At 42.1% G+C, this 16,098-nt stretch overlaps 1 protein-coding gene across 2 annotated transcripts; it reads right to left on the bottom strand.

The window, feature by feature from the left end:
• Window positions 1-1,170: 1,170 nt before the first annotated feature.
• Window positions 1,171-15,344, bottom strand: LOC112265609 (somatolactin). 2 transcript variants are annotated; one of them, XM_042296280.1, is made up of 5 exons: window positions 15,300-15,344; window positions 14,629-14,819; window positions 10,587-10,700; window positions 3,172-3,351; window positions 1,171-2,988 (listed from the first exon to the last, which is right to left on the bottom strand). In XM_042296280.1, the coding sequence occupies exons 1-5, from the start codon at window positions 15,313-15,315 to the stop codon at window positions 2,788-2,790; spliced, it is 702 nt and encodes a 233-aa protein (XP_042152214.1). In that variant the 5' UTR covers window positions 15,316-15,344; the 3' UTR covers window positions 1,171-2,787. The 2 variants fall into 2 exon arrangements, with proteins under 2 accessions (XP_042152214.1, XP_024298873.1); XM_024443105.2 differs by having other exon boundaries at window positions 14,629-14,795; window positions 15,300-15,331.
• Window positions 15,345-16,098: the final 754 nt, after the last annotated feature.

The raw sequence follows: 16,098 nt of genomic DNA, 5'->3' as shown, positions 1-16,098 counted from the left end.
AGGCCCCCATGCTGAAGTGATTAGGGCACAGGAAGATGAACCTGACGTTGCTGGCAAAACCTTTGCCACATTGACACTTGATTTGCCATGACTATTGCTGGCTGATTTACATCTTGTGATAAAGGGAGCTGGGGTCGAATTGACGTGGAGGAGCTATAGATGAGAAGACACTCGTAGAGGATTGTATTACTGGCAGGTAATCCAGCGAGGAACAACTGTCTTTGTTAGCCACTTCCTTTATTGTGTTCACCTTGCTAGTGTGAAATTGGTGTAAACAGGAATAAACAATATGGACTGGCAATTTTAGGCGCATTCTCCAGAGAGCAGGACTAATAGAACTTCTGCTTCTTTATTTTGGCAATTCATCAGTCACAACCAGAGCCACTGCTGCAGTCCGGAGTTTTCCTTTGAGGGATAAAGTTATTTCCTCATAAGCTTGCTCAAACCCTGGTCAAGTCTCCTCTACATGAGCCTCTCTGAGAACTTGAAGCTGTTTGACAAATTCCATCTGACTCACAATATATATACTCTATATTTTAATGTATATGCAGAGAGAGGGGCCATACTAGTTCCCATTAATATGATTTCATGTTGCAATGTATCTTACCTTCCTTCCTGAAACAGTAGGCTAAATGATGTCTGCGTCAAATGTGTGTCAAATGTTCAAAAGCACGTGTCCAGCTCTATAACACATCAGCATTCCACTGCTACATTTACATTGTGCTCTCAATAGGAGGCATCTTCAGTTACACGTAGGCCTAGATCAAAGGGTGTATTTTAGTGGACTGAGAAAACTGCAATCTTCTCAGATGAAAAGGTCTTGATGACAGAGTACTGCTGCCACCTGGTGCAATGGGTTGGGAAGAAGAGGGAAATCATGTAGTCCAGCGGTTCCCAAACTTTTTCACTCGGATCCACCAGTCCATCATTGGGGAACATGCCCCTCCTCCCCAGTTTTAAAGCTAATTTCCTGCAATTCTACACATTTTGCCATGTCTTATATGTGTTCATGTGATATGTGATTGACTCAAACATCACAACAAAATCAAGAACAAAAAAAAGGTGAAAAGGCAACAGTCAGGCTCCCCCTGCCAAGGCTCCCCCTGCCAACCCCTCAGTTTGGGAACCACTGATGTAGTCCAAAAGAGTCATATCAATATAATTTTCAAATTTGCAACATAAACTATTGTCTTTATTGATAATCACAAACGTACTGTGCCTTTTCTACTAAAGCCGTATTTTGGAAACATGGCATGAAATACACATAATTATTATCTACAGATCATTTTACAACTGAGACATTTCCAAGGTACATGTTTTTCATTAGAAAAGGAAACATGTTGACATATTGCCTAGTTACTGTAGGGGAAGCTTTGAGCTCTTACAACAGAAAAGGTGAGTAATTTCCCTGAAACCAGATATACTTTAGTATTAGGAGGAGCAATGATGGGTTATAACGCAGTCGGGTTGGGCAGTGTACCCCTTTCCATCCTTGCAATGTTTCCCTTAATAACAGACCATCAGTGTTGCCATAGGGATACAAAAACTCTAGAAGATGTGTTTAAATGGTGCCTTGGGGTTGCATACAGGAGCTTTTAGTCCAAGTTTGTAATTAGTCTGTCCTGTCTGTCAGGCTGTTTTTTTCTTTCTTCCATTTCATCATCCTTCCCAAGATACTTCCTTTAACTTCTCTGTCATAGCTAAGAAGGTTAATTGAATCATATCTTTGACCAAATGCATTCTCAGAAAGCCAATATTTCAGATCAGAGAAAATTCCATTCTTTCAGCTCTTCAGTTACTTATGGTTGTGTCTTTTCTTTTGTTTATGGCACATGGATACCTCTACTCTTTGCTAAGCATTGCTATAGGACCAGTGGAACAGTTTCATGCTAACCCTCCAGCAATGTTCCATTTAAATTAACAAAGACACATTGATTGTCCATGTTCCTATTTTGGTCTTGCCAGTTACAAGCATCATCAAGGTATTTTGCAATCTAAAAATAGTCCTTACTTAACACCTCATTCTGACCTCTGTGTAAATTTGAGATAAACACTATCTGGTATGGGCATAATTAAAAATAATGCTACTCCATATCCTGTCCAACAAACCATTTGTATTTTTTTACTCTCCTGTCCAATTCCTCTTTCAATACTATTTTTTAAAAATATCTTCTCTACCTGTCAGAATATCTCTAGACCTTCTCTTTGTCTGCAGTGTCTGCTCTTCCTTTGACTCCCGTCTCCTACCAAGTGTGTTTCATTTTACTAATGCAGAGGTGAAGCCAGCTCAACTAGAAGAACAGAATCTCTCCGAATACACAAGAGGCAAGAGAAATAATAAAAACAATGTAGAACCGGGGAGGAATACAAACTCCAGTTGAGAACAAAGAAAATTGAAATCAATGGGAAAATATGCAATTTTCTTTCTCTTTTTTTTACATAGCAAGATGCAAATCATCCTTTGGGATCGCCCTGCAATGCCTAGCCAAGTAAAACAAATATAAAGGAACATATAAAATGCAGCTTTTCTAAAAAAGTGGCAAACAATTACACTTACGACATTTTTTGGAAACAGTCAGTTGCTGACATACTGTATTGAACTAGGCACGAGGTGAGACACCCTAAGGGAGTGGTCATATCAGTCGACCTCACTATGTGTTTAAGGCAAATAAGGGGCCACCAGAAGCAGGGAGCAGGATTTTTTTTAAGCTAGTCTCATGATGGGGGGTAGTGTCTTGTTTATTCCATTAAATAGTAGGGTTTGAATGGGGTGGGAATAGTTGTTCTCTAATGAAGGAAACAGCTGTATTTGTCAGTCTGGCGACACTTGAGGAGCTTGAGGAAGGTCTCCATCTTGTGGGCGTCCTTCTTGAAGCAGCTGAGCAGAGTGTAGTCCCTCAGAACTGACTCCAGCACCTCAGGCTGCAGGGCGTACGGAGCCACACCCTGCTCATAGTAGGAGGTGGTCAGCATGTCATCGTCCAGCATCTATAGTACACAGCAAGGACAAAACAGTGTAGACAGGGGGATGGGGAGAGAGAGAGAGAGAGAGAGAGAGGTGAAGTCTAGGAAATGAGGCATAGATAGAAGAGAAAGAGATGTGTGAAAATGCATTGGGCTAAAGGAGAAAATGCCTAAAAGCTACAAGTATCAGAGTAACTGCTGAAGTACCTTCCTGATGAGGACCACCACTCCTTGCTCCAAACTAAGGAGTTTTTCTGACACCCATTTGGTCTTTTTGAGTAGAGTGTCGGGGGCGTCATCATAGCGATCCAAGGTGGTTTGCAGGTACACCAATGGCTCAATCCAGGACTGGACCAGAATTAGGACAGAGTGGAGGAGCCACTTGTCCTGCACAACACAGTTTATGTTAAGGAGCACAGTTTGAGTATTGTGACTATTGTGTACTGAACAGTACCGTATATTTGAAAGGATTGATTTGAATTTTTGCTATTGTGCAGTTTTAATACAGTCATGTGACTGCATTCAGCTAAAGCAATTACATATTAAGCTAAAAAGAATGACCCTAAAATCACAGAGGGAATAGCTTCAACAGTAAAGTCACCGATATATCTGAAATAAACATTACAGTGTTAAAAGTACAAGGAAAGGGGTTTTCTGTACTCAATTATCATCTCCCTGCTCCAAACTAACAGCGTTGCACTTGTCACTTGTACGTTGTAGAGGAATAATTATAGAGATGCATGTTTGAGCAAGCCAAATCTTCCCACCTGGACTTTTAGATATATGCGCTGCTGCGTAGTTTCCAACTCACAGCCTTAGCTGACCTTAAAGCTAAAGAGATTGAAAAATGTCCCATCCTGAAGCCTTTAAATGTCCTAATGCTGCTCTCTTGTCACGTTACGCTGCTTGTTGGTAAGCGAACGCTCCTGCTATCTGTCTCTCCTTAACTTGTTGAACAGTGTTTTGGCTCACTGGCCCTCAATTTACTGCTTGTTTCTACAGCACCAACTTGTGTTGATCATCTCCTGCTTGTATAGTGTATGTGCAGGCAGAATCCATACAGTGAGCAAGTCCTCTATTTTCTCTCTGGTGTGTGACTCAGCTGTGTGTTGCTTGTGTATTTGCCATTTCACAGGCTGTGCTTGTTTCGGGATGACTTAGTGGATGTTCCTATTCTTGACCCTGCCAACCAGCCATGGAGGCACGTCACTCTCCGTGGAATTCCAAAACAGCAGCCTTTTGCAATAGGGGCTTCCTTGGCAGTGGGAAGCACGGACCGGACACAAACTTCATCCCTGGGGGCTTCCGCTTCAAGATCTGGTTCCAGAGCTACCTGTGCCTTCGTCCCCTGTTCTGACTCCCTCTCCCGTGGCTTCTACGGTAAATGGGGCTTCATTGGTCATGGAAGGCTCGAACCGGGTGCCAAAATTTGCGAGCGTGTGCAAGATTCCACCTCTCACAAGTCCTCGACTGGTCTCCTGAATCACACGAAGCGCAGGAATGGGTGGATTTCTCCTTCCATCTTGCCAGCTGTTGCCTTAGGTCACTCTATGGTAAGAACCATCTCGGTTTCTTGAGCAAAAAACAGGATTTGAAGAATTAATTGGGTCTACGCTGGACACCCCACCCCCCCAAAGAATGAGAAGGCTTATAACACTTCACAAATGGCAACATGACTACTTCAGCTCCTTGGGTGTAACTTCTGTAGACAACTTTGACAACTTTTGGAAGCAGAGGCTGCTCTACAATGGGGATTCTGTCCCCAAAATGTGCTGCAACATGCAACAATTTTTACTGAGTTACAGTTCATATAAGGAAATCAGTGAACTTAAATAAATAAATTAGGCCTTAATATATGAATTTCAAATGACTGAGGAATTACAGATATGAAAATGTTGCTCACAAAATATATTTTTATTGAACCTTTATTTAAATAGGCAAGTCAGTTAAGAACTAATAATTTTTTACAATGATGGCCTAGGTAGGGGAATGGATAGCTTTAAAAAAAAATATATACCTTAAAAAAAGGGTAGGGGAATGGATCAGAAAACCAGTCAGTATCTGGTGTGACGAATTCAGCGAGACACATCTCCTTTGCATAGAGTTGATGAGGCCATTGATTGTGACCTTTGGAATGTGGTCACACTCCTCTTCAATGGCTGTGCGAAGTTGCTGGATATTCCCGGGAACTGGAACACGACATGGGACCGTACATTATCATGCTGAAACATGAGGTGATGGTGGTGGATGAATGGCACAACAATGGACTTCAGGATCTAGTCACAGTATCCCTGTGCATTGAAATTGCCATTGATAAAATGCAATTGTGTTCGTTATCCGTAGCTTATGCCTGTCCACACCCAAAACCCACCGCCACCATGGGGCACTCTGTTAACAATGTTGACATCAGCAAACCGCTCGCCCACACGACACCATACACACAGTTGTGAGGTCAGTTGGAATTTCTGCCAAATTCTAAAACAATTACATTGGAGGCGGCTTATGGTAGAGAAATGCTAGTTCAATTCTCTTGCAACAACTCTGGTGGACATTCCTGCAGTCAGCATGCCAATTGCACACTGCCTCGAAACTTAAGACATTTTTGGCATTGTGCTGTGTGATTTTATTTTTGAGTGGCCTTTGATTGTCCCCGGCCCAAGGCTCACCTGTGTAATGATCACACTGTTTAATCAGCTTCTTGATATGCCACACTTTTCAGGTGGATGGATTATCTTGGCAAAGGAGAAATGCTCACTAACAGGGATGTACACAAATTTGTGCAGAAAATTTGAGTTAAATAAGCTTTTTGTGCAAATTTTTGTGCAAAGCTTTTTTTTCTACTAGCTGCATACCAGACCCTGTTTTGGCACTTCCATTTTTACCTCTCTGGCTGAAAAACATGGCCCTTTCAAGCAAAACAAACTAATCCAAGGAACTCCCCTGTACTCTCAGACCTCCTCTTGATAAGAAATCAAGCCTGGGCCAAGGCTAATCAAAATGTCTCGTTAGCTGATTGGCAGCAATTGAGAAATAGGTGCACTGCCTCAGGATAAACAGGCCAAATCAAAATTCATCCTTAGCGCTGTGGCACACTCTGTTATTTATCCCTCTAAATTCTGCAAAATTGTTAATTCACTGTAATTCCTCTGCTTCCCTGACTAAACAAGTAGTTTAATACAATTTTTGATGATTTTTAGCTGGTTTCCTATTTGAAAGAAATGGAGGTCACACTGGACTTTGCCAGTCAGTTGACTGTTCTTCCCACATACAGCCTCCAGTTGCCTCGATGAACAATCAGTCAACCTCAGGTGACATGGGGAATGGTAGTCAGGGATTTTCTGTTTGGCAACTCAGAAAGAGAAGTTCTTGCTGCCTTATTATCCATTGACACCAATAAGTCATTAGGGGCTGATCATTTGGACCCGTCTTTGCTTATTAAAATATGCAGCACCTGTCATTTCAGGCTCAGTAACATTTTTCATTTAACTTAGGTGTTAGGAAATATTCCAAAAGTGTTGAAAGCAGCTTCTGTGCTACCACTCCATAAGGGTGGGGATAGTAGTGATCTCGTTAATTATCGACACATTTCCAGGCTCCCTTGTCTTGCAAAAATATTTCACTCATTGTTCAACGAACAGCTACGTTATTTTCTATCTGTAAATTGTATTTTTGGTGTTGGTCAACCTGGATCTGAACAATGTCAAGAACTATAAAGCGCTATGATGAAACTGGCTCTCATGAGGACCGCCACAGGAAAGGAGGAACCAGCGTTACCTCTGCTGCAGAGGATAAGTTCCTTAGCGTTACCAGCACAAATAAATGCTTCACAGAGTTCAAGTAAGAGAATACATCTCAACATCAATTGTTCAGAGGAGACTGTATGAATCAGGCATTCATGGTCAAATTGCTGCAAAGAAACCACTACTAAAGGACACCAATAATAAGAAGAGACTTGTTTGAGCCAAGAAACATAAGCAATGGACATTACACCACCCGATGTCACAGGAAGGCCATAAAGATCATCAAGGACAACAACCACCCGAGCCACTGCCTGTTCACCCCGCTATCATCCAGAAGGCGAGGTCCGTACAGGTGCATCAAAGCAGGGACTGAGAGACTGAAAAACAGCTTTGATCTCAAGGCCATCAGGTTGTTAAACAGCCACCACTAACATTGAGTGGCTGCTGCCAACACACTGACTCAACTCCAGCCACTTTAATAATGGAAAAATTGATGTAAAAAAAAATCACTAGCCACTTTAAACAATGCCACTTAATATAATGTTTACATACCCTACATTACTCATCTCATATGTACATACTGTACTCTATACCATCTACTGCATGTTGCCATCTTTATGTAATACATGTATCACTAGCCACTGCAAACAATGCCACTTTTATATGTTTACATACCCTACATTACTCATCTGATATGTATATACTGTACTCGATACCATCTACTGCATCTTGCCTATGCCGTTCTGTACCATCACTCATTCATATATCTTTATGTACATATTCTTCATCCCTTTACACTTGTGTGTATAAGGTAGTTGTTGTGAAATTGTTAGGTTAGATTACTCGTTTGTTATTTACGACATTGTCGGAACTAGAAGCACAAGCATTTTGCTACACTTGCATTAACATCTGCTAACCATGTGTATGTGACAAATAAAATTAGATTTTAAATAAAATATGATTTGATTTGGAAATCTGTCCGTTGGTCTGATGAGTCAAAATTTGCGATTTATCTTCCAACCTCTGTGTCTTTGTGAACGTATGACCTCTGCATGTAAGGGCTATTTGACCAAGAAGGAGAGTGATGGAGTGCTGCATCTGTCACACCCTGATCTTCCCCATTATCCCTGGTGCATTTATACCTGTGTTCTCTGTTTGTATGTTGCCAGTTCGTCTTGTCTCGTCAAGTCCTCCAGCGTGTTTTTTCCATGCTCCTGTTTTTCCTAGTCTCTGTTTCTATGCACTCTCAGTTCCGCCCTTTTCTGCCTGCCCTGACACTGAGCTTGCATGCCTGACCATTCAGCCTGCCCTGACCTCGAGCCTGCCTGCTGCCCTGTGACTTTCGGACTCTGACCTGGTTAATTAACTTCTGCCTGTCCTTGATCTGCCCATTATCTGCCCCTTATATTTTATAAATATCAGAGACTCTAACCATCTGCCGCCTGTGTTTGCATCTGGGTCTCGTCCTGTGTCGTTATAGCATCAGATGACCTGGCCTCCACAATCACCCGACCTCAAGCCAAATGAGACGGTTTGGGATGAGTTGGACTGTAGAGTGAAGGAAAAGCAGCCAACAAGCGCTCAGCATATGTGGGAACCCAATGGTCTCTCTGACCAAGTTCCAGAGTTCCTCTGCGGAGATGGGAGAACCTTCCAGGACAACAACCATCTCTGCAGCACTCCACCAATCAGGCCTTTATGGTAGAGTAGCCAGACAGAAGCCACTTCTCAGTAAAAGACACATGACAGCCCACTTGGAGTATGCCAAAAGGCACCTAAAAGAGTCTCAGACCATGAGAAACAAGATTCTCTGGTCTGATGACACCAAGATTGATCTCTTTGCCCTGAATGCCAAGTCTCACGTTTAGAGGAAACCTGGGACCGCTCATCACCTGGCCAATACAATCCCTGCAGTGAAACATGGTGGTGGCAGCATCATGCTGTGGGGATTTTTCAGCGACAGAGACTGGGAGACTAGTCAGGATCGAGGGAAAGATGAGCGAAGAAAAATACAGAGTGATACTTGATGAAACCTGCTCCAGAGACTGGGACGAAGGTTCACCTTCCGACAGGACAACATCCCTAATCATACGGCCAAGACAACGCAGAAGTGGCTTTGGGACAACTCATAATGTCCTTGAGTGGCCCAGCCAGAGCCTGGACTTGATCCCGATCGAATATCTCTGGAGAGACCTGAAAATAGCTGTGCCGCAACTCTCCCCATCCAACCTGACAGAGCTTGAGAGGATCGGCAGAGAGGAATGGAAGAAACTCCCCAAGTACAGGTGTGCCAAGCCTGTAGCGTCATACCGAAGAAGACTTGAGGCTGTAATCACTGCCGAAGGTGCTTCAACAAAGTAATGAGTAAAGGGTCTGAATATTTCAGTTTATTTTATTTTCATACATTTCCCCCAAAAATCTGAAAACTTGTTTTTGCTTTGTCATTATGTGCTATTGTGTGTAGATTGATGAGGGGGACAAAACTACTTAATCAATTTTAGAATAAGGCTGTAACGTAACAAAATGCGGAAGAAATTATGGGGCCTGATTACTTTCCTAATGCACTGTATTCACTTGTATGCAGACGATACAGTGTTGTATTTCATTGCTCCTTCAGGTGGCCAAGTCTTTTCACGTTTGAAGTCTGATTGTTAAGCACTGCAGAGGTCACTATTGAATCTAAAGTTAGTCCTAAATGCAACCAACAAAATGCATACTTTTTTTCTAGGTCCCATAACCCAGATTTACATGAATGTGTAATGACTAGTTTGAACGGTACACAATATGAGCAATTTCCTTTGTACAAGTATCTTGTTATCTGGCTTTATGACACACTGTCATTTTAAAACATGTCACTGAGCTGCTGAAAAAGTTGAAGTTCAAAGGGATATCATCTACTGTATATGCATGCAGCAGCATCTACACTTAGATGTTGTTTTCCATTGTGTCCTTAAGTTGATTACTGATGATGGTTATAGAACTCACCTTTGTGTTTTGTTTCAAAAAGTGGCTTGGGCCACTTTGTATGTAAGGAGAGAGCAGCATTTTCTTGTGTTCATCTACAAAGCACTCCTGCATAAATGTCTTATGTGTCTGTCATCATTAATTAAATTTAGACTTACAAGTGACCAAATCCGGTCTTTATGTGGAACAACTTACAGAGCCCTCGGAAATGAAATGTTCTGGTCCACCTTGGTGAGTTCAGAATAATGATCGGAGACCTCTATGTTGATAAATGTGTCTTTTTTCCTTAATATGTTTTGTAATTTTGTATATTGTATGTGTTTGATGTATTTAAGCACGGCTCATCTGTAAAAGAGATCCTAGTCTCAGTATGACTGCCCTGTCAAAATAAAGGTTAAAAAAAGATATATACATAAATAATCATACAAATAATAATAATAATAATAATAATGTTGGTAGCAAGGGACATTTTCAAGACTTCTCAAGAATAATTAGGCCTAACTTATGTTTAATCGGCCAAAACAATACACCACAGAAGATGGCACTACAGAGACAGAAGACTCACTCATACGTTAAGTGACCATAACTATAAAGCGACACATTGTTTCTATGCACCACCAATGCTGTTTTGTGAGTTGGGGATACACACACAGGCAGATGTGTGTGTGTGGTGTGTGGTGTGTGTGTGTGTGTGTGTGTGTGTGTGTGTGTGTGTGTGTGTGTGTGTGTGTGTGTGTGTGTGTGTGTGTGTGTGTGTGTGTGTGTGGAGTTCCACAATCATACGCACAATCATAGAAGGAAGACATCTCAATTGGCAGAAATTAAGACAAAAGTCCAAACAAACACAAAGAGAGAGCTAGAGAGAGAGTGAGTGAGAGAGAGAGAAAACAGTAGAGCGTCCAGCTCCCATCTGCTTACCGAGATCTGCTGGATTTCGCTTTTGGAGCCCGGGATGGGGAAGGCCTTGGTGGCGCATGTGTATCCTGCCTGGTTCCTCTGGGAGCGCATAGGGAAAGGGACAAACATCTCCTCCTATGTAGTAAACAGACAGGGAACAAGGAACAACATGGAAGATAAACACAGACTCATGCTCCGCTAACCCCAGCCAATAGAGACGAGCCGTCTGTCAACTGAGCTACAAGCAGAGCGGCTGGAGTTTTCTTCTTTAACATATTCTCATCTGTTGGCCTCATGCAGTGTCTTTCCAATAATGAGAAGATACATGATGTTTCCATTTCAAAGGCGATGCTGGTTCTGTACTCTCATATGGAAGGGAATCGTATGGGCTTTCCTGCTACTGAAAACCACAATATGAATGCACAGCACAGCATATCATTATCAGCATTGTCTTGATTCTGTACCTTCCATAAATCATTATTTGTCTGAGGAGAGTTGGGAACCTACTTTTAAGCTATAAAGTGCTGGTTATATTGGTGGAGCATATAGCAAAAGGATTGGTAGGGTATATGCAGTATTTCCATAGGACTTCCCTAAAACACAGGGCACATACACTACCGTTCAAAAGTTTGGGGTCACTTAGAAATGTCCTTGTATTTGAAAGAAAAGCACATTTTTGTCCATTAAAATAACATCAAAAACATCAAATACAGTGTCGACATTGTTAATGTTGTAAATGACTATTGTAGCTGGAAACGGCTGATGTTTTATGGAATATCTGGTATATAGGCATACAGAGGCCCATTATCAGCAACCATCACTCCTGTGTTCCAGTGGCACGTTGTGTTAACTAATTAACGGTTATAATTTTAAAAGGCTAATTGATCATTAGAAAACCCTTTGCAATTATGTTAGCAAAGCTGAAATTGCCAAGACACTGAAGATCTCGTACAACGCTGTGTACTACTCCCTTCTCAAAACAGCGCAAACTGTCCCTAACCAGAATAGAACGAGTGGGAGGCCACGGTGCACAACTGAGCAAGAGGACAAGCACATTAGAGATTCTAGTTTGAGAAACAGATGCCTTACAAGTCCTCAACTGGCAGCTTCGTTAAATAGTACCCACAAAACACCAGTCTCAACGGCAACTCCGAGATGCTGGCCTTCTAGGCAGAGTTGCGAAGAAAAAGCCATATCTCAGACTGGCCAATAAAAAGAAAATATTAAGATGGGCAAAAGAATATACATAAATCCTAATAATAATAATAATGGTGGTAGCAAGGGACATTTTCAAGACTTCTTAAGAATAATTAGGCCTAACTTATGTTTAATCGGCCAAAACAATACACCACAGAAGATGGCACTACAGAGACAGAAGACTCACTCATACGTTAAGTGACCATAACTATAAAGCGACACATTGTTTCTATGCACCACCAATGCTGTTTTGTGATTTGGGGTGTGTGGTGTGTGGTGTGTGGTGTGTGTGTGTGTGTGTGTGTGTGTGTGTGTGTGTGTGTGTGTGTGTGTGTGTGTGTGTGTGTGTGGAGTTCCACAATCATACACACAATCATAGAAGGAAGACATCTCAATTGGCAGAAAGGCCAGCAACCCGGAGTCGCCTCTTCACTGTTGACGTTGAGACGGGTGTTTTACGGGTAGTACTTAATGATGCTGCCAGTTGAGGACTTGTAAGGCATCTGTTTCTCAAACTAGGCAGTCTAATGTACTTGTCCTCTTGCTCAGTTGTGCACCGGAGCCTCCCACTCCTTTTTCTATTCTGGTTAGGGCCAGTTTGCGCTGTTCTTTGAAGGGAGTAGTATACAGCATTGTATGAGATCTTCAGTGTCTTGGCAATTTCTCGCATGGAATAGCCTTCCTTTCTCAGAACAAGAATAGACTGACAAGTTTCAGAAGAAAGTTCTTGTTTCTGGCCATTTTGAGCCTGTAATCGAACCCACAAAAGCTGATGTTCCAGACACTCAACTAGTCTAAAGAAAGACAGTTTTATTGCTTCTTTAATCAGCTCAACCATTTTCAGCTGTGCTAACATAATTGCAAAAGGGTTTTCTAATGATCAGTTTGACTTTTAAAATTATAAACTTGGATTAGCTAACACAACGTGCCATTGGATCACGGGAGTGATGGATGCTGAAAATGGGCCTCCATACGCCTATTTACAGTGCGGAGAACAAGTATTTGATACACTGACAATTTTGCAGGTTTTCCTACTTACAAAGCATATGTAGAGGTCTGTAATTTTTATCAGAGGTACACTTCAACTGTGAGAAACAAAAATCCAGATATTCATATCATATGATTTTTAAGTAATTCATTTGCATTTTATTGCATGACATAAGTATTTGATCACCTACCAACCAGTAAGAATTCCGGCTCTCACAGACCTGTTTTTTTTTTCTTTAAGAACCCCTCCTGACTCCACTCATTACCTGTATTAACTGCACCTGTTTGAACTCTTTACATGTATAAAAGACACCTGTCCACACACTCAATCAATCAAACTCCCACCTCTCCACAATGGCCAAGATCAGAGAGCTGTGTAAGGACATCAGGGATAAAATTGTAGACCTTCACAAGGCTGGGATGGGCTACAGGACAATAGGCAAGCAGCTTGGTGAGAAGGCAACAACTGTTGGCGCAATTTTTTGAAAATGGAAGAAGTTCAAGATGACGGTCAATCACCCTCGGTCTGGGGCTCCATGCAAGATCTCACCTCGTGGGGCATGAATGATCATGAGGAAGGTGAGGGATCAGCCCAGAACTACACGGCAGGACCTGGTCAATGACCTGAAGAGAGCTGGGACCAAAGTCTCAAAGAAAACCATTAGTAACACACTACGCCGTCATGGATTAAAATCCTGCAGCACACTCAAGGTCCCCCTGTTCAAGCCAGCGCATGTCCAGGCCCGTCTGAAGTTTGCCAATGACCATCTGGATGATCCAGAGGAGGAATGGGAGAAGGCAATGTGGTCTGATGAGACAAAAATAGAGCTTTTTGGTCTAAACTCCACTCGCCGTGTTTGGAGTAAGAAGAAGAATGAGTACAACCCCAAGAACACCATCCCAACCGTGAAGCATGGAGGTGGAAACATCATTCTTTTGGGATGCTTTCCTGCAAAGGGGACAAGACGACTGCACCGTATTGAGGGGAGGATGGGGCCATGTATCGCAAGATCTTGGCCAACAACCTCCTGCCCTCAGTAAGAGCATTTTAGATGGGTCGTGGCTGGGTTTTTCAGCATGACAACAACCCGAAACACACAGCCAGGGCAACTAAGGAGTGGCTCCGTAAGAAGCATCTCAAGGTCCTGGAGTGGCCTAGCCAGTCTCCAGACCTGAACCCAATAGAAAATCTTTGGAGGGAGCTGAAAGTCCGTATTGCCCAGCGATAGCCCCGAAACCTGAAGGATCTGGAGAAGGTCTGTATGGAGGAGTGGGCCAAAATCCCTGCTGCAGTGTGTGTAAACCTGGTCAAGAACTACAGGAAACGTACAATCTCTGTACTTGCAAACAAAGGTGTCTGTACCAAATATTAAGTTCTGCTTTTCCGATGTATCAAATACTTATGTCATGCAATAAAATGCAAATAAATTACTTAAAAATCATACAATGTGATTTTCTGGATTTTTGTTGTAGATTCCGTCTCTCACAGTTGAAGTGTACCTATGATAAATATTACAGACCTCTACATGCTTTGTAAGTAGGAAAACCTGCAAAATCGGCACTGTATCAAATACTTGTTCTCCCCACTGTAGATATTCCTTTAAAAATCAGCCATTTACAGCTACAATAGTCATTTACAACATTAACAATGTCTACACTGTATTTCTGATCAATTTGATGTTATTTTAATAGACAATTGGATTTTCTTTCAAAAACATTGACATTTCTAAGTGACCCCAAACTTTTGAACGGTATTGTATGCTGTGAAACACTAAGCTCTCCAGCTTCACACAGATATGAATGACCACATTTCCTCAGTGGGTACTCTTAGAGGAGGTACGTTGGAAATGTCGGAAGTGTGTAGGAGTGTGGTACTCACAAACAGAGTGCAGGACTCCTCAGAGACACGGTAGATGAGCTCGGCGTGTTGGATGACCCGGTCCAGTAGTTTCTCCTTGGAGATGGAGGCACATAGTATGATGCTGCCCTGCTCGTCCTTACACTCCAGAGGGACACCCAAGGACACCAGACAGGGCCAGAGGAGCACTGCCCATACAACATTCTGCATGACTGAGTAGAGACACACACACACACACACACACACACACACACACACACACACACACACACACACACACACACACACACACACACACACACACACACACACACACACACACACACACACAAGAAATACCCACAACCAATATAGCTATACAATTAGCCAGCAATGTCTATAGTTATTTTCTCTAACTGCACTACCAACAATAAACCTACAAAGAGCAAAGGCTGCGTCCAATATCATTCTAGTAATTTTATTGTACTTCCCGCACCGACAGAGATGGCCGCCTCTCTTTGCGTTCCTAGGAAACTATGCAGTATTTTGTTTTATATTACTGCATTGTCGGAACTAGAAGCACAAGCAATTCGCTACACTCGCATTAACATCTGCTAACCATGTGTATGTGACAAATAACATTTTATTTGGTTAAATTGCTCATAAAATGATTGATCATATCGCACATTCTCTCTGAAGGGGGTATAAAGTACCTTGCATCATGTTCATTCTGTCAGGACAGTTGTCTTCCTACTAACATCTTTTACGGCACCAGGGACCTTTATATGGATTCAACAGGCCATAAATTAGGCAAAAGGATGAAGGGTTCTTACGTAGGTTTTTGGTAAGGGGATATGTTCTGACCCGTCCAACATACTCTGATCACTATGGATTGTATTCAGATAGGAGAGGACCTTACAGGTTTCAGAGACTTTGCCTGGTGTATTTGTTCACTGTTGACCATTGTTGAGAGATTCCTTCAAAATTCTCCCATATGCCTGAGGATACACCATAATACATCAATTTACTGTGTACTATATACTGTGGTAAAGGAGATGGTGTCTGAAAACTCTAAACCTGGAAATAATTGTTTTCTATTCTGGTGAAGAAACCCTGGTGAGAACCAGTCAGTCTCCCCCAGCAGCCGGAGCTGCCCATCTGACAGTAATAACTCTCTGTTTGGTTGTCATTGGCAGCACACATTTAGAGCATGGATAATTCTTCATAAAACTAATCCCCTTTGAAATAAAGCCAGGGTAGGTGGGCGTAGTACTTCATTAAATCCGGCATATTGCAATTTTGTCTCTGATTACTGAGTGTCCTACATATTACGGTCCCCCAAACCCACACCATTAAATGTGTTAATCCAATCTGAGAATTATAAGTGATGTGTCCTGTCTGTCGATTGGAAAATGAAACCCCCTTAGTTGGCATCATGCACATTTCAGTGGAACCAATTTCTCTGGTCTTAGAAAGAGTGAGAGAGAAAGAGGCTGTAAAGCATTTTGGGAT

This window comes from Oncorhynchus tshawytscha, linkage group LG13, assembly GCF_018296145.1.
Source record: "Oncorhynchus tshawytscha isolate Ot180627B linkage group LG13, Otsh_v2.0, whole genome shotgun sequence".
Classification (NCBI taxonomy): Eukaryota; Metazoa; Chordata; class Actinopteri; order Salmoniformes; family Salmonidae; genus Oncorhynchus; species Oncorhynchus tshawytscha.
This window is presented reverse-complemented; position numbering and strand designations above follow the sequence as displayed.

Excerpts from the sequence above, each read along its gene's own strand:
- LOC112265609 (XM_042296280.1), bottom strand. Across the intron at positions 3,352-10,586 it reads GCGAAATCCAGCAGATCTCG|GACAAGTGGCTCCTCCACTC; the intron begins GTAAGCAGATGG and ends TGTGTTGTGCAG. Across the intron at positions 2,989-3,171 it reads TGGTGGTCCTCATCAGGAAG|ATGCTGGACGATGACATGCT; the intron begins GTACTTCAGCAG and ends TGTGTACTATAG.